Consider the following 19512-nt stretch of genomic DNA (forward strand, 5'->3'; position numbering starts at 1 on the left):
AGGCTCCATGTCATAAAGCTGGAATCATCTCAGACTGGTTTCTTGACATTGAGTTCCTGGACTTTAATGACCTCCACAGTCACCAGAACCCAATAGAACCTTTGAGATGTAGAGGAACTCAAGATTGGCATCACGGATGTGGCGTCGACAAATCTGCAGCAACTGTGTGATGCTGTCATGTCAGGGCAAACTAAAGTCTCTGAAGAATGTTTCCAGTACCTTGTTTAAATCTATCCCAACAATGATTAAGGAAGTTCTGAAGGGAAAAGGGCATTTTGATCCGGATCCGGCCCTCAAGGTAATTCTAGCCGGCCCTCCAGATCATTTTATTTTATTGTTATTAATGATCCGATGTTATCTTACGCTTATTTCTAACTTGTATAATTTTAACAAAATACATTTTTATGGAGAGTAAAATATTGAAAGTTATTTAAGTTTTAAGTTGATTTATTCTTAAATATTATTCCTGCTTCATATATTCATAATTATGTTAAGGAGTTATGGTTTTGAAGTTTAAAAAAAAATCGCATTAGACCTCTTTGGACAATTTTGGCATTTAGTAAGATTTTTTAGGCTATTTTGGATTTAGCTAATATTTCAGCTACATGCTAGCTGTTTTGGCTAACCTGTTTTTTTTTTTTAGTGGCCAAATTCATCTTACAGCATTCACACTAGCTTAATTGCAGGTAATGCTATATATTTAGTTCATAATTATGTTAAAAAGTTACAGTTTTAAAGTTTTAAAAATGTAGTTTTAGAGTGTTCAATAATTTATCCTGTTCGGCCCGCGACCTAAGGTGTGTTTTGGATATTGGCTCCTTGTGTGATTGAGTTTGACACCCCTGATCTACACCGTCATCAATCAGCCCTTTATTTTGAATCAATATCTAAATAGCCAACCATTGGATGCTGGATGGATGTGGTGGAAGCTGTAGATTTGTTTATAATTGTTCACGGTTTTTCCTTGATATTTGGAGCATTTTTGTAGCAGTGTTTACTCATCAAAGTTGTCATTGTGATTGTTCATCATGGAAGAGTTTGGTGAGGAACTGTGATACTTTCTTCTCTCTCCTTGAGCCGGTTAATTTCCATGTTTTTAAGCCGCACAGAAATCCACTGCAAAGCTCTGGAGACGCCAAAATCTAATCTGTGTTCGTCCCAAATCTCACAACAATGTCGGCCTTTTAGCGTCTGGAGTGAGGGCCACCGACTCTGATAAGCGCCGTGTTGTGTGACCCTCCCCTTCCCCATCCTATCCGAGTCTGATAAGGACACAATGGAGGAGGACTTTTATCATGTTTCTAACGCTAATGCTCTGCAGCTTATTCATTTATTGGAAACTTGATTTGTAAAGTGTGTTAATGACTTGTGCAGAGCTTCAGGTGCTCGTGTTATGAACTTGGGGCAATGATATTCAAATCCATGTGGGCGAGGCTAAAGAACAAACAGACCAAACAAAGAAAGTTTAATCACCTTTTTACTTTTGGACGAATCCTTCAACATCTTAGAGATGAGTTTCTAATGAAACTGTGTTCTAGAAAATGACAGTTTTTATTTAAATGTTGCCTGAAAACAACATGATCAGAATTAAAAGACAAGTGGGAAAGCTTTTACAGTAGAGGATGGGAGTGGGACTTTAATGTTTAAATGTCATATTTGTGCCTGTTTCAAAGATGTGATAATAAAGTTGTGAGGAATTGAAATTTGTCTCCTTTTCTTTAACTTTAGTGTTTGTGTGTCCGCAGGACAGCGAGTGTTTGTGTGTTTGCAGCCTTTCTTCTTTCATCATGCAGAGCTCGCTCTCTGCTTCCCGACTCTCATCTCCCTCCTTTCACCTTTTCCTCTCATTGTCATTACAGATCCATTCCTTTCTCTTTACGCCTCTTCTCCCTCACCGCCTCTGCTCCTCTCTGCTCCTGCTGTCCCTCCTAATCTCCTCGCCCCCCTCTTGTCGCCTCCCCCCGCTCCGTCTCTCATCTCCCTCTCATCCTCCTCAGTGTAATGCAGGATAAAGACACTGGGATCACATATGGCAGAGTGGTAATGGTGGCGTTCCACTTAAATCCACTCATTTAAGTGCAAATCAGAGCCGTTCTGGAGCTGCCGAGCAGATGCTGGTCCATGTCAGCATAACTGCATCTGACCTCTGCTGGCTTCAGGTGTGCCTCTGCACGTGCACGTACGCGTGCGTGCACCATATTCTGAAGTAAAGCACTAGATCCTTGGAAGGAGGAAGCAGAAAAACTAAAACCCAGAATCTCTGCAAAGGTGAACGTTGATGATTCAGGATCAGAACATGAATGTTTCTATGCATATTTGATAGTAAAAACCTTTATCCAGTCATGTGACTTCATGCTGCGCTTTCCTGAAGCATTTATCAAACTTGAGAAACAAAGCTTTGAGGAGTAAGGTTTAAATGCTGGGCTGACCCTACCTGCAATGTTCCAAACAAAGGTCAAATTTAAAGCCCCGAATTCTCGTAACATAAAAAATTTTTAGACTTTTATCCAGTCATCTAACTTCACCCGTAAGATCTGCTACACCTTATTTTAGTTGTTCATAGATTAGTTTTTAAAGGAAATATATCGAAACTACATTTTTGAACTTTAAAACTAACTTTTAAACATAATAATGCTAGTGTGAATGCTGTAAGCTGAATTAAGAGTCCTAAGATGCTAGTGCTGATAGCTGAAGATGCTGAAATTGATAGCTAAAAATGCAGAGGCTGAAAGCTGAAAATAACTGAAATCACTGAAGCTGATAGCTGAAAATGGTGAAGTTGATAGCTGAAATCACTAAAGCTGATAACCAGCTAAAATATTAGCTAAATGCCAAAATACCCTAAAAAAATAACTTAGGTAAGCCAAAACAGCTAGAATGTAGTTGAAAAAAAGCTAAACTTCAAACTATCCTAAAAAAGTAGAAATTAGCAAAAACAGCTAGTGTGTAAATATTAGCCCAACTCCAAAACAGCCTCAAAAATGTTAAAAAAGCCTACATTATCCAAAACAGCCCGTAGCTGAAATATTAGCTAAACTTCAAAATAGCCTAAAAAATCTTAGTAAATGCCAAAATTGTCCAACATTTTTAAAACTGTAACTTTTAAACCTAAGTATGAACGAGATATGTAGCATTACCTGTGATAATGTTGGTGTGATTGCCAAAGCGGAATTTGGCAGCTGAAGATTATAGCTGAAATCACTGAAGCTAAAAGCTGGAAAATGCCAAAAAACTAGCAGAATGCCAAATTTTTAAACTTTAAAACCATACATTTTTAAAATAATTATGAATAATAAAAAGGAAGGAATATTATTCCAGAATAAATCAACTTAAACCTTAAATAACTTTCAATATTTTACTCTCCATAAAAACATGTTTTGTAAAGATTCAACAAGTTAGAAATGAGCACAAGATAACATTCGGCCATTAATAACAATAAAATAAAATGATCTGAAGGGCCGGATAGAATTACCCAGAGGGCCGGATCCGGCCCCCGGGCCATGACTTTGACACATGTGGACTATAGGTTTGAGATACTTTTGTTAGTCTTCATGTGTGACTTCCTGATCAACTCATCGATCAGCGTGCTCCATCAGGAAACATCCCTCCTTCGTTTGCATCAATGATCATCTCCGAGCTCCTGCGTGATTCCATGAGTCTCTATCTAAATGTTTCCACTTCAGCTTCTCCTCCCAGAATTTTCCGCTGAAATCAGATTAATGCTGAGAGTTCTGAGGAACAATCGATCAAAAATGAGATCCAGAGAGGAACCCTTCAGCTGGGAGGTTCTCCGACACACACTCCCCTCCACACGTCCATGAAAGAGGCATCAGATTCAGTGGCTGATCTCTTTATGGCTGCAGGACACCAGATAACTGCAGGCTGTAAATCTGAGTGTGAGAGCAGACGCAGAGAAAGGAGGGCAGGGAGGACACCAGGAAAGATGAGCGACCCTGCTGTCCCGTTTCAGATCGTTGGTTGAGAAGATTTCTGATTTCTCACCAGATGTTATTGGTAACCTAACCCCCCCTGAATGGAGCGGGGTTTGTGAAGCCTCATGAAGCTCTCCTGCTGCTTCTTCCTGTTCTCAGACTGCTGCTGCGTCCTCGGAGCTGAAGTCAGACCTGCTGTCCTTGAGCCTCACCTTCAGTCTCTCTGAAATGTATGAATTGGATGTGACGTGAGTCTGTTGAGCAAATCGGCTGTCGGCGCCTCGGCGTATGAGCTCTGGGGAGGTCAAGGAGAGCAAACGCTGAGAGGCCAGAACCTCTTTGCACCCGCGACCACCGCCCACAGGTTTAATGCATGAAAAGAGCGAGAGGAGACGGCGTTGGTTTAAATGACCCGTGTGTGTGCGTGTCCCTCAGCAGACCCGCCTCACCTCCTCCTGCCCGTCTCATGTTTAAAAGGATCAACTTTCTTTACATTCTTGTGGCGAGTGCGGAGCTTTTCTCTGACCTTTCTTCTCTTCGTGCAGCTTTTTCACTTTGTATTTATTCACTCAGATTCTACATGTTTGGAATTTCATCGGCTGCTTTGGATTTTTAGATGCGTTTTCTTTTTTGGTGCAGGTCCAAGAGACACTTTGTTTTTTTGTCTTCACAGTGAGATGATGAATGTCCTCACATCTTATAACAATACCCTCTCTTATTTTTGGTTTGGCTCAAAAGTTCTCAGAATTTGGGCCCCAAGGAGCTTTACCTCAGGGTGAAGGTTTTTGTTTGGTTTAATAAAGTAAACTTGGAGAAAATGGAAAATATATCTGTAATTTATGTTCCTGTTTTTGGCAGTAGTTTTACTGACCTGACAGCTAATAAAAGACTCTTAATATATGGAGCTTATGTCATTTCCTCTTTTTAGTTTGTGGAAAGTCCGTCTGCGTTCACACTAAAGGGAACCGCACCAGAGTTCATTTGCAGGACAACAAAGACCCTTGTTCTCAAGAGGATCTGGGTTTTCTTGTTTGGTCCAATCCAGAGTTCTTCCAAACCAAGAGGACCAATCAGAGAAAACCAGACCTGGATCACATCAGAACCAGACTCGTGAGTAAGCCCTCTCACACACCGTGTCCTCCTTGTTGTTCTATGTCAGAGGCCAGCAACCAACCCCATGTTGTCCCATTGTATCAGAACATCTTTGATGGTTAACTGTAGGGCTGTGTATTGATTTTAATTTACAGAAAAGATTCAATTTGATTCACAAGAACCTGAATCGATTTGATTCAATTTTGAGTTTACACATTTTTACACATTTGTTTAGAAATACATAAATAATCTACTATATGTTTTGATTATATTTATATCAATGTGATCCAGTTCACATACTGTAAATGTATCAGTGAAATACTGAGATTGTTAATATCATCCAGTGTTCCATGGATTCTCTAAAGGAGAAGTTCTAACTAAAATGTTCAGATCATTAACATGTAAACATTGTTCTGCTTCTCCTGGAGGACGTTTCAGTTTGGACACTAGGTGGTGATTGCAGTGCACTTTTTTCCAGAAGAAGACGATAGTACAAGGACAGTGATAGCTGAAGATGCTGAAATTGATAGCTAAAAACGCTAAGGCTGATAGCTGAAAATGTTGAAGCTGATAGTCAGCAAAAATATTAGTTAAATGCCAAATTAGCCTAAAAAAACAAACAAAAAAAAAACAGCTTAGGCTAGCAAGTAGCTGAAAAATAGCTAAACTTCAAAAAAGCCTAAAAAACTGAAAAAGCCTAAATTAGCCAAAACAGCATGTAGCATGTAGCTTACACGTGGTTCACATGGTAACATCATATCTTGATCACATCAGTAGGAACTGTCTGAACACAAACATGCTTTTGTTGAGTAACAGGATCAACTCAGAATTAAGAACCAGAATCCAAGAAAGAAACTAATAAAATAACAAATATTTGTTTACAAAGCTGCAGGTTTCAGAGGAGATTGGATGATCAAAGTCTGTTTTAATGTTTAATGCCCCCCCCTCCATAGATTTCTCTGATCTCTCAAGTCCCCTCTCAAGTTTTGCTGGATGTGGTCACAGTTTTTCTCTTCCACTTCTGATTAAAGGACAAAGAATGTTAAAAAAAAGTCTAATTTGGGTGTAAAATGACCAGAGTTTCACTGATAGTCAAACCACAAAAACTGAACTAAATTCTTCATGATGTCTTCACCAGAATAAAGAAATAATGAACCTAATCTCATCCCAAAACACAACAATGGGACAAAAGCATCTGCAGACCAAAGGGATCACGCTTCTGTCAAAGCAGAAGCCTCATCACAAAAGCCGCACTGCAAACATGAAACAAGGGCATCCGAGTTCAACCAACAGCAGGAGGATTGAAGGCTCTTCTTTCTGCAACAGATGAGCTCATCTCCAGCGTGTCGGGTCGTATAGACCCAACGCGCAGATGCGTGTTATGATGTTATCACTCAAACAGACGGCGGGAGCTCAAAGCAGGAGCTGGTTATCATCTGGAGCCAGGAAATGACTGAAAACTTCTGCCCACACCCCCCTCCTCAGCCCAATCCATCCACCTCTCCCTCATTTGCACTGCATTATGGGAAATGTTTTTAATGTTATTCAAACAACTGCTGCCCACGACTGCAGCAGTTTAAAGCAGGTAAGTGCTGAGAATGACCCCTTTGTACCAAATACCGATAGTACTAGTGCGGTATACAACATTTACCTTGATCAGATGAAACTGTATCAGGATTCATGGCGTCATCATATCAGGACATTCAAACGCTTGTTTCCGTCGGCAGCCGGCTGCTTCATCAGGTGTGAATCCTCACCTGTACTCTCCTCTGCCGTGTGAATGAAGACGGTCAAACGCTGACACAAAGCAGCATGGATGACTAGCAGCTGTGGGACTGGAGGACCTTCACAGCAGGTTTAGGCTGCCGGGCTTGTGGTTCGCTCTTACAGTCATGTGTGAAAACAAGAGAAAGTCGTGAAAGTTTGACTTTTCCTGTTTCCCTGATGTCTCTCCTCCTCCTTCCTTAGATGTTTGTTCTCTGCCTCTGCCACGTTTATGCTACTGTTAGACCACCGACTCGTCTCTAGTCTTCTAAATCAGAGACGCTTTAATGTCAGACAATATTTTCACAGACCGGCCTTATGAGGCTGACAATGGAGTCTGATCATTTTTAAACTTTATTTTTACGTTAGATTTTGTGTGGGAACCAATAAGTAAAGATAATGCGGACAAGAAGTGCATTATCAGAAATTAATGGATGATGTGGGAGAGTGAACCATCCAATGTGTGTTTGTGTATGTCTTTGTGTGCATGTGTTTGGGTGTCTACGTTTGTATTTGTGTTTGTCTAAGTATATGTGTGTCTTTGTGTGTGTAGGTCTGTCTTTGTGTGTGTAGGTCTGTCTTTGTCTGTGCATTTGCTGTGTGTCTTTGTTTGTGGCGGTGTGTTTGTGTTTGCTTGCATGCTTGTGTGTGTGTGTTTGTGGGTGTGTATTTGTCAGTATGCATGAGTGTGTGTTTGTATTTTTAGCATGTGTGCCTTTATGTGTGTGTGTGTTTATGTGTGTGTTTTTATATCTATGTGTTTGTGTGTTTATGTGTGTGTTTGTTTATGCATGTGCGTGTGTGTTTATGTTTGTGAGTGTTTTTATGTATTTTATGTATGTGTGTGTGTGTGTTTATGTGTGTTTTGTGTGGGCAGGTGTGTTTTTCTTGGTGTGTGTGTCTTTGTCAGTATGTGTGAGTGTGTGTGTTTGTATTTATTTGCATGTGTGTGCATTTATGTGTTTGAAATTGTGTTTGATTCTTTGTGTGTATTTGTTGGTGTGTGCTTTTATGTGGGTATTTGTGCATCTTTAAGCCTTTATGTGTGTTAGTGTGTGTGTCTGTGTGTTCATGCATGTGTGTGTGTGTTACCACAGCTACCAAAGTAGATGCCATGAAACATGAACAATAAAGCGTTCATGCTGTGATGTAAATCTCTTCAATGGTTGCTGGTTCACTGTGTACGTGTGCGTGTGTGTGCGTGCGTGTGTGTGTGAGGCCATCGTGTCACCTGTGTGTCAGTGGTGTGAGTTTGTGCACGTAGCTCTCATGCTGCTGCATATGCTGGTCTGTTACAGAGAGGCTGGCTGCTGACCATATCTGCTGTAACGGGCCGCGATCCAACGGACTAATTTGAGTTTGGCTGAAACAATGCAGTTATTATTTTCCTTTGGAGCATAAGGCAGAGGACACACAGCCATCTGCTGCACGCACACAAACACACACATCTCAATTAGATCACTAAAGGAGGGCCAGCTGCAGGCATTGGCCAGGCCGTGCAAACTAACAGAACCCTAAACATAGAAGCGTTTGTGCATTCATGAGCGTGCACGTGTCTCTGTGTTGTTGGATCAGAGAGATGCTTCTTCAAATCCACTGTTTTCTGCAGAGGACATCAGGAGAGCTCTCTACAATCTTTTTAGGAATGTCTTGATGTTATCTTTAGATTAAAGATTCTCTTTGTTTACACTCTCTCCCTCTAGCTTACAGCCCCTCACACTTCTAAGCTAACATTAGCGATGCTACAAAAATGATGAGCGACATCAGAGCTATACAGTTCTGATCCAGATTCCAGCTCAGACCAGGAAAACAAAGACGTTCATGGATCTATTTGTCTGAAAGTGGATGAATCAAATATTTTTTCAAAAGCTGTTGTTTGTCTGCTCCTGATTCACAATGATTTGAAGACAGAAGTTCTTAGAAATGTAGCACTGAGCTTAGTTTTCTTTGATCAGAAAAGACAAGAACATGAGAAAACACCAAAAACAGGTGAATTCGGGGGATTCCAACAGCGCTCTCTGCACCTCTGATTGGTCCTGGTAAGACGTGGACGAACGAGACAGAGGTGCTGCTCTGTTCAGCGACACTCTGCAGAGCAGGGGAAAGCATGCACACACTAATGCATACACACTTTAATGGCTGTGACAAATGTTCAGCAGCTGATTAAAGCAGAGGGATAGAGATAAACTGCTGAGTAGAGACAAGAAGCTTCAGGGACTCGATTTACCAATTAATCAATTATTTGATAGAAATCAACAGTCAATGGGATGAGGATTAATTCAAAAGGGGTGTGGGAAGGTTCTTTTTCCTTCTACATTAAGTTCAGTTTGTTATTTAAAGGGACCATAGAATGTAAATTAAACTTTTAACTGTATTTTAATGTTTATTCCTCACTGTAAACAACGCTAAATGATATTTTGATCCGTTTATGTATTTCTGAGTAATCCTCTAAAAACCTGCTCTCATCAGCAGCCCCTCCCATACCCATGAAAACGAGCGGGTTCTCACATGCTTGCATCACAAGTTGAGAACCGCCCCTCCAGGAAGAGTCTGCTCCACCCCCAGGCTAACACAAAGATTGTGTCTGAATCCACTATATAGTGTGTTCACCATTTTCTAATGCTGTCTGAATCTACTAATCCAAAAATCGAGCACTAGAAATTTCCCAGAACTCTTTGCAAAAAACTAGCGTGCACTTATGCAAATATGGACCACAATGCATTGCGGTTGAACAATTTTGAACAAAAAAACATGTTTAAATGTAATTTTTGAATAAACCATCCACATTTTCACCATCAGAACACACTGGAGTCATTAATAAACCTCATGAAATGTTCGTAGTGATTCGATTTTCACTTTGTGAAATCAGTGACGTCATATCCGGTGTTTAGAAAAACAAAAGAAAAGTAGTGAGCATCTTGTCCGAATTACCTTTAAAATACATTTTTTTAATGAGACTCACCCACAAACGCTGGCTGTCTGTGTTATGAGCCACTTTACCAATGGCCAAGAAACGCTCATTCAGTTTAGCGTTTAAACGTTGTGAAGAAACCTCTGGTGAGGAATCTGTGCGATATGGGATGGATCCTGAACATATGCGAGAATGGCACAAGCAGATGGGTTACTGGGAAGACAGCAGGAGAAAGGGAGCAGACTATTTCCTCTTGAAGAGAGGGAGCAGACTATTTCCTGGTAGACAAAAGGAGCAGACTATTTCCTGGTGGAGGAAGGGAGCAGATTATTTTCTGGTGGAAAAGCGAGTCACAAATTGGGAGAACTGGTCTGCACCTGGATTTTTGAGCAAAGGCATAAAGGTATGTGTGAAAAAGATTTTTGATATGGAGATTAATGATGCTTTAAAGAGAAAATAAACATTCACAACCAGTTCTAATCAGAACAATGTTTTCATCATTTCAATAAATCTTGAAATGTTCGTCTGGTGTTCTGACGAGGACGGCTCTAGGTTGACATCATGAAATGGGCGGTACCCTCAAGGAGCAAAAGGCGGTGCCTGAGAGATCGAGTCGTTTTACTTCTAGGTATAAAAAGGTTCACAAAAATAACTTACATTTCATAGATCATTTGTTTTTAAGTGTTCCCAAAATAACAGAATTATTAATGTGGACATAGCTTACTATGAAAGAATTAGGAAAAGCATGGTATGGCCCCCTTAAAAAAGAAAATCAGGATCATGACTTTAAGATCCTCAGAGGTCATCAGTCCTGCACATATTTACATGGATAATAAAGCTCCTAAACATGGAGAAAAATCTGCTCTCCCCTCTCCTGAAGGTCAAAAACACATGTGGGCTGGAACTCCCACACTTCATGCTCTGGATAAAGAGCATACTAGGGATGAGACTATTTTACAGAAGTACATGAGTGACAGAAACAACATTCCTATTGATCACAAAAAATTTAGGACTAAGGGTTGAAAAGTTACAGTACGTTAAAGATTTTGTGTTTAAGTGTCACTTGAAACTTTGATTTAAAAGCTCATAACTTGAGTTCCGTTTCTTCTTCTTGGCGACAGGAGCTCAAAGAGATCCCCTCCACCTGTCTGTGGGCAGAGGGATGAGCTAAACCTGACCCCTTATGGAGGAGGAAGAGCGCCTTCAATCTTCGGACGCAAACATAAGACTCACCTGTGACAGGCCCAGGTAGATGGAGACCGTCTCAGAGATGTAGAGGAAGCGCCCCTCCTTATTTAGTGCAAATACGAAGCCGTCCAGAGACTGAAACACATGGAGGAAAGACAGGAAGAAAGATAAAAAATCTGACCTTTCTGGAAAAATTAGAATGTAAGAAAGTAAAGAGAGGTTAAGATGCAAAGAAACTAAGGTCAAAGTGTGGAATCGATGCAGGAGTTGCTGTGGTTTCACTGTAAAGACAGGGCCTTCAGAAATAGGGCATTAACTTTTACCCTGTTGGCAGATTTTCTTTAGATAAAAAACAAAAAAAGACCAATGGTGTCAGGTCCATGTGTCAAAGTCGAGCTCCAGGGGCCAGATCCGGCCCTCCAGATCATTTTATTTTATTGTTATTAATGACCTGATGTTATCTTGTGCTCATTTCTAACTTGTATAATTTTGAGAAAATGTATTTTTATGGAGAGTAAAATATTGAAAGTTATTTAAGGTTTTAGTTGATTTATTCTGGAATAATATCCCTGCCTTTTTATTATTCATAATTATGTAAAAAGTTACGGTTTTTAAGTTTTCAAAATTCTCATTCTGATAGCTTTTTGGACTATTTTGGCATTTATTAAACATTTTTTAGGCTATTTTGAATTTTAGCAAATATTTCAGCTACATGCTAGCTTTTTTTTGGCTATTTTAATGTTTTCTTTTTAAGTTTTTTAGGCTGATTAGGAGTTAGGCTAATATTTACATGCTAGCTGTTTTGGCTAATTTAGGCTTTTTTTTAAGGATTTTTTAAAGTTTAGCTATTTTTTTCAACCAAAATCTAGCTGTTTTGACTGACCTAAGTGTTTTTTTGCTGTTGTTTTTTTTCATGTTTTTTTAGAAGTTATCAGCTTCAGTGTTTTCAGCAATTAGCTTCAGTGTTTTCAGCTATCAGCTTCAGCGTTTTCAGCTGTCAGGTTCACTGTTTTCAGCTATCAGCTTCACAGTTTTTAACTATAAATTTCAGCATCTTCAGCTATCAGCACTAACATTTTCAGCAGCCAAATTGAGGACATTGAGCGAATAAGACAAATCAGCTATAGGATTTCAATAATTTATATGGATGTTTTATTTTTAATTTTTAAGGTTGATAAACAGTCAAATTTGACTCCACAACTCGGCACAGAAATATTCTCAGTGTGAATATCAGCAGGATTTCTATACTTCCAGAAGCTGCTGGACCTGGAGATGAGAATACTGTAACTCAGGTTTCATGCTAAAATGTTTTCTTATACAGTTTGTAACTTTGTTCGGCGAAAAGTTTGTGAAGTCTGTCTGCTTTTAACTGACACTCTCTGATTTGCTACATGAATCCATGAATCCTTCAACAAGTGTGTCTGATGGTGCATTTATGTGACCATCACGGAGCAACACTTGACTCCATCACGCACGCAAACGTGCACGAGCGGCTGGGTGTGTCGAATGGCGTTGCTCTGCAAAGATCATGCAGCGTACAGCTCCAGCACACACACGCATGCACGTGCATTCTGGTAGCTGTGACTAAAACACAAACGTGTGAAGAGCTGTGATGGGAGGAGGGACCTGGAGGAGGCAGACGGACGAATTGTGAAGCAGATCAGGAGCATCTTTGCTTTGGATCATTTTATTCTTTATTCTGTAATATATATATATATATTAGAGCCGGAAATCGATTGAAAAAATAACTGAATATTCGCAGATCTGGACGAAATTAATCATCTTTTTGTTTTTTATTTTATTTTTTTATTTATTTTTATTTGCCAGCCACTTATTATCTGCAAATAATCATGACATGAAATAACATTTATTTTTAACCTTTTGGAACCTATAGGGTCTAAAACTCTGTTTTGGTCTGTATTTAAATTTTCTGTATTATCAATTTGAAAGACTTCCTGTTAGCTTATTTGAAGTCATTTTAATCAGCACAATCTCTCCCATATGACACAGTTTTTATCTAGTAATTTTTCAAGCTATATTCACACACTACACATAAAAACATGTAAAAACTGAAAATTCTGTTTGGAAAAATATGATTCATTTTGCTGTGAAAACCCCCAAAAATGTTTAACAAACTGTTTTTACAAAATAGAATGAAAGTTTTAGTTATAATTTTATACATATAAAAAACAATAAGAATAAAATATGTGGCTGTTTTGGAGTTTAGCTAATATTTTAGATGGCAATCAGCTTCAGTGTTTTTAGCTATCAATTTCAGCATCTTCAGCGGCCAAATTCAGCTTACAGCATTTACACTAGTATTATCACAGGTAATGCTATATATCTGGTTCATAATTATGTTATAAGTTATGGTTTTAAAGTTTTAAAAATGTAGTTTTAGAGAGTTTAATAAATGTTTATCCTGTTTGACCTAAGGTGTGTTTTGGATTTTGGTCCCCTGTGTGATTGAGTTTTATTAGTCTTATCAAAAATTTTTATCTTTAAAAATCAATCAGACATATTTTCTTAAAACTATGATCATTTCAGAATTTGCTCTGAGGACTGCAGGTGGTCATGAAGGCTCTGCAGGTCTGGCAGTCAGAACCATGCAAACAAACAGTTCTGCAGTTTTCCCCTCAGCAGTTTCACAGTAAAGGCCTGAGAGGATGAAGAACATCAGATGCACAGAGGGGTTTGTCTCCTGAAAGTACTCGTTCCTGCAGAGATTCAAACTTGTATCATCAAGCTGGGACGTGTCGTCTGTTTTGTTTCTCTGAAGACTTTCAGCCAAACATGTTTGTTATCCGAGCCCTAACAGGAACAAACTGGGGGGGCGGCATGGCAGAAAGCCCCCGGACTCACTTCCACATCTGGTCATGAGTCCTGACAGACCGCGGCCCAAGACAGGAATGCATCCCGCCTCAGCTGTCAGCGGCAGAGCAGACGGGGTTTGCACTTTCATAAATCATCCTCATGCAAACACGGAGCTTCTCTCTGCAGGTTTTACATACGTGCACGTCTCTGTGTGTGCACAAAACATTACCACAAATATATACAGACACAACAATGAAACCCCCCCCTCCCCCCGTATCTCATGGACATAGGTGAACACACACCCCGTGGCAGCCGCCTGTGTGAGTCTCATTATGGAATCACAGAGGCTCTGGCTGCCGCGCAGTAATTATGCTAATTGCCCGGATGCCCTTGCCTTTATTTTCTGCAGAGCTGCTAAGATAAATAAAAGGAAATTGCTTTGGATCTGACTGTATTCATTTCAGCATGCTAACGAGAAAACCCACGCCGCTCTGAGAGCTCGCACGTCCAGAGGACAAGTGTGTGTGTCTGCATCCGAGTGTGTGTGTCTGCATCTGAGTGTGTGTGTCTGCATCTGAGTGTGTGTGCGTCTGCATCTGAGTGTGTGTGTCTGCATCTGAGTGTGTGTGTCTGCATCTGAGTGTGTGTGCGTCTGCATCTGTGTCTGTGTGTCTGCATCTGGGTGTGTGTGTCTGCATCCGAGTGTGTGTGTCTGCATCTGTGTCTGTGTGTCTGCATCTGTGTCTGTGTGTCTGCATCTGAGTGTGTGTGTGTCTGCATGTGTGTCTGTGTGTCTGCATCTGTGTCTGTGTGTCTGCATCTGTGTCTGTGTGTCTGCATCTGAGTGTGTGTGTCTGCATCTCAGTGTGTGTGTCTGCATCTGTGTGTGTGTGTCTGCATCTGTGTGTGTGTGTCTGCATCTGTGTCTGTGTGTCTGCATCTGAGTGTGTGTGTCTGCATCTGAGTGTGTGTGTCTGCATCTGTGTCTGTGTGTCTGCATCCGAGTGTGTGCGTCTGCATCTGTGTCTGTGTGTCTGCATCTGAGTGTGTGTGTCTGCATCTGTGTCTGTGTGTCTGCATCTGAGTGTGTGTGTCTGCATCCGAGTGTGTGTGTCTGCATCTGAGTGTGTGTGTCTGCATCCGAGTGTGTGCGTCTGCATCCGAGTGTGTGTGTGCGTCTGCATCTGAGTGTGTGTGCGTCTGCATCTGAGTGTGTGTGGGTGTGTGTGTGTGTCTGCATGTGTGTGTGTTTGTGTATTTATTTCACTGCAGTTGTGGTGTCTCCTCACAGATGGTTCGCTATAATAATTCATACATTAGACTAAAACCAATGGAATTAGCATAAAAAGTTAAATTCTTTTTTTTATTCTGAAAAAACACTGAATGAAGTAAAGATCAGATATTTTTCTACATCTGATATTTCAGCTTTGAGAGCGATCAGGACTGTAAAACATTTACACTCAAAAAGGATTTTCAATTCAAAAATTATATTACAAATACGCCGTGACAGACTGGCGACCTGTCCAGGGTAAACCCCGCCTTCACCCATTGGTAGGGATAGGCTCCCCCCCCGAAAGGGAAGAAGTGGACAAGAAGATGGATGGATGGATATTACAAATACAAACTTATATTGCATTCAGGAATTTCTATTAATGTGATTTGATTTTGAATAAAAACACTGTAATTTGTAAAAAATTTTTAGAGATGTGATTCCTAAAAGCAGAACTCCATCAAGACTCCACAGTGAGACAGAAGCTCTGTCATGATTTAAAGACTTCCTCGTCTTTCTCCTCAGCAGGTGGATTTCATAAACAGTTTCTCTTCTTCTGTTGACGCTTTAGGGTTTAAGCAGCTTTCCTATTGGTCACACAATGAAGCTGTTTGATGCTGAGAGGAAACGATAAGTAAATGTTTTGTCCATTTATGTTTTAACCCCTTCTCCAATGACAGAAAAAATACTCTTTAGTGTTTGTTTCCCATTCAAGGAGATGCTAACATAAATGGATTTAATGACATGTAGCGAATGAGTGACTGACAGCAACAAGAAGTTTAAAATGAATAAATACATTAAGAAGTCTATATGCTTATCTTTGCACTGTTAGAAACTTTTTTGATGTAATTCTTTTTTATTGGGACACGGAAAAGACTTAATTTAATGCAAACGAGGAAATTGTTCAGGTGATTAAATTTCAGTTTAAGGTCAATGTTTGGTTTTTATATGCAAACATAGTAAAATCTGTAGTGAAAGCAACGCAAGAATGTCCAGCAGAGGACAAGTATAAGAGGAATAAGTATAAAACAGAGTCAAAGTGAAGGAACTTGGCATAAAAAATACATTTTGAAGGTGTAAAAAACAATGAAAGTGTTAAGGTCACACAGGAAAAGTGTTGATACTGTGCAAAGACCAGGATGTCTGATCTGTAAGAAGCTGTTCTCCTTCATGTTCCTGTTTAGGAACTAATAACGATGGTGGCGACGAGTAGATAGACGGATGGCAGGTCAAAGGTGAGACAGAAAATTTGGAACAAAGAAAATTAAAAAAATAAATTGAAACAAAGAAAAGAATAAAGAAACGCAACAATGACATCGCCATCAAGCATTTCTAAACAAAGATCTGGTGCATGCAGGCGGGTCAAAAGAGAACGAAAAAGCTCATATTATTCACACACACATGCATACATAGACACACACACACACCTGTGTATACACACGCACACGCACCCCCCCCCCCCCACACACACACACACACATGCACACAGGCACCTTTAGAAATGTCTAAATCTGTGCAGACAGTAAAAGAAAGGATTGCAATTGATTAGTGAGCGTGGCTGAATTGCTGCTCTCCTGCTCTCCACCTCCTGCAGATTACTGCATTGATCGGCCTCATGCGCACACACACACACACCCCCACACACACACACACACACACACACACAAACGCACAGCAGATGAGGCCATCTTTTAACCACAACGTACCGCTTAAATGTTACGATAGCTCGCTGCCTCCTTAATGACAAATGGAGAAAGAAGTGTGCGTGCACGTGAGTGTGTGTGCATGAGAGGGAGTGTAAGATGAAGAAACGATAGAATAGAGGAAAATGGAAAGAGCAGAAAGGACCAAACAAATGAAGAAACCATCTCTTATCGATGGGGGTGGAGCAAAGAAGAGAACGTCAACAAGAGAAATGAAAGCAGAGCTGGAGGGTTCTCGTGCAGCTAACTCATCTGCTGTCATGACGGAAGAGGTCGGATCGTCCTAAACATGCAGGAGGGGGTTTGAGCTGGACCCCCCGAACAACCTGAACCTTCAACTGACAAAATAAGATGAGTTTAGAGGCAACGGAGAGTCAGAAACACGACCTGAAGAAGACAAAGAGTCTGTGGGACACAGAGGACAGGCCTGTCATTTTCAGTTCAGCCACTAGAGGGCTCTGTGTACTGAGAAAACGGAGGACTGAACATCTCACACAACTTTGGTCCCAACAAACTCCAGAGCCTCTGATCTCCAGTGAGACATGAGCCAGCAGCTGCTTTAGTCAGCCTATGGAGCTAAAACGGGGCCATTTTTATTTGAAACACAAATTAAACAAATTCAAAAAATATATTGGTGTTTGGCCTAAAAAAATGTTAAATGTCCAAAATAATGTTGTTATTCTAAAATAAACTTAATTATTTTCAGCTTCCAATGTTCTGTTTTTTAGGTTTCAAAACTCAAAATGTCATTTTCAAAACTTTTTTTGTTTTCGAATCTGAGAATTTTCCAACCCCCCAAAAAAGAGTTGAAAGTGGAAAAAAAAAGTTTTGAAGGTGACATTTTGAGTTTTTAAACCTAAAAAGCAGAACTTTGAAGTGGAAAATAATTTAGTTTATTTTAGATTAGCAAAAAGTTTCAGATATTTTAAATTTTTTTGGCCAAACACCAATATTTTTTTTAAACTTTTTTTATTTAGGTTTCAATATAATATTGGCCCCATTAAAGTCCATGATGTTCTATTCAGAATTTGGTTCCAACAAACATCTGACAGAGGAAAACTTAAAAAAACTAAATCGGAATGCAGGAAAAGAAGATAGAAAACTTGAAGAAACCTGCAGTTTGTTTTACGGGAATTATATCTGGTGTTTTTTTTTAGCCTAAAAAACAAAATAAAAATGTCCATAAAGTGGAGATTCATCAAAATGGACTTCACTGAGATGAAACAGAATAAAAATAAAAAAAAAGTATTTTCTCCGGATGCTTTTCCACTTTAGTTTTTCATGAATTTTGTGCATTTGCTGAAATCTTGTCGAGTTTCCTCTTCCTGCCATGGATGTCTGGACACCATCTTGTCTGCAGCTTCCCCTCGACTTCCTGGATCCTTTATTTGTCTTTTAGTCCACAAAATGAAAAGAAGGATTTTTACAGTTGAACGTCTTCATCCTGACTCTGAAGGTTGTTTGTATCCACAGCTGCACTGAAGTTAAAATGTTTCTGCTGGTTTCTGTCCTCTACAAAAATGTATTGATCTTTCTCCAGAATTTTGGATCCTAAAAACATAATAAAAAGCTGCAGACTTCCTGAAGAACTGTGGTTCAGTTTAAAAGACTGGATATTAAATTTGAAGTATTGAGGGACTGGAGCGTACGGCAGAGAGGAAGACGAGCACAATCACAGCGAATGAGGCAGAGACGTTTCGTCTGGATTCCTCCAGACTCTGAGTCTGTAAACAACTGTCAGCCTGAAACTCTGAAATGTTGAAAGCCTGATTGAGAGCAGAGCTGCTTCCTGCTCAACAATCGTTCTGACGAGCAGCGTCAAGAGCAGCGTCCACACTCTGCCTGCAAAGGTCAGCACGTGCACGCCCACGTGCACTCCCTTTCCCGAGCGAACAGATGCACACAAATCCACACAAACGCATGATGTCTGAGTATCATTGCCAAGCCAAAGGTCAACATGCTGATTAGTGATGGAGCAATCAACTCAACCAATCAATGTAGGAGGAAGACGAGGAGGAGGAGGGACAGGCTAGCATATATAGAAAAAAAAGAATTAGCTTGAAAATATGGAAAAGGTAAATACTGGGAAAAAATGACTTGAAATCAGCAACCACTGCTAATAAATCTAAACTAAAACATGACAGACTATTGTTTGTCACATGAGGGTTCCCAGGACTCTGCTCTTCCTTTCCTCAGGTTGGAGGAGGCCTTCTTAGGTTGCACAGAATTCTCTTGTGGAAACCTGTAGTAGGTGTAATCCTTCTTGTACTTAGTACAAGTACAAAGTATCTAGAATCTTATCTCAACTTTTTAAATGATTTTTTCAGGGTTGCACGCTGGCGCAGTGGTCAGCACCTTGACTCACAGTTAGAAGGCGGTCTGGTTTAAATCCCAGCCGGGACGTTTCATTGTTCTCGTGTTCTCATCGTACCTCTGATCTTGTAGTTGATCTTGTATGTAATCTTGTGTGTGACCCTGTGTGTGATCTTGTAGTTGATCCTGTATGTGATCCCGTGCGATCTTATATGTGATCCGGTATGTGATTCTGTTTCTGATCCTGTAGTTGATCCTGTGTGATCTTGTGTGTGATCCTGTAGTTGATCTTTTTTGTGATCTTGTAGTTGATCCTGTATGTAATCCTGTGTGTGACCCTGTGTGTGATCCTGTGTGATCTTGTGTGTGATCCTGTATGTGATCTTGTTTGAGATCCTGTAGTTGATCCTTTATGTGATCCTGTGCGATTTTATACGTGATCCTGTATGTGATCCGGGGTGTAATCCTGAGTGTGATCCTGTTTGTAATCCTGTTTCTGATCCTATTATGTAATTTTGAGTGTGA

General features: G+C 40.1%; 1 protein-coding gene across 5 annotated transcripts in view; it reads right to left on the reverse strand.

Moving 5' to 3' along the window:
• Window positions 1-19512, reverse strand: part of LOC112151794 (neuronal PAS domain-containing protein 3) — a 263302-nt gene that overhangs the window by 57703 nt on the left and 186087 nt on the right. For all 5 annotated transcript variants that reach the window (XM_024280899.2, XM_024281058.2, XM_024280981.2 and 2 more), the window contains one exon: window positions 10933-11022. In XM_024280899.2, the coding sequence (XP_024136667.1) occupies window positions 10933-11022 (90 nt within the window). The remainder of the gene's footprint in view (window positions 1-10932; window positions 11023-19512) is intronic.

Source organism: Oryzias melastigma, linkage group LG22 (genome assembly GCF_002922805.2).
Source record: "Oryzias melastigma strain HK-1 linkage group LG22, ASM292280v2, whole genome shotgun sequence".
NCBI lineage: Eukaryota > Metazoa > Chordata > Actinopteri > Beloniformes > Adrianichthyidae > Oryzias > Oryzias melastigma.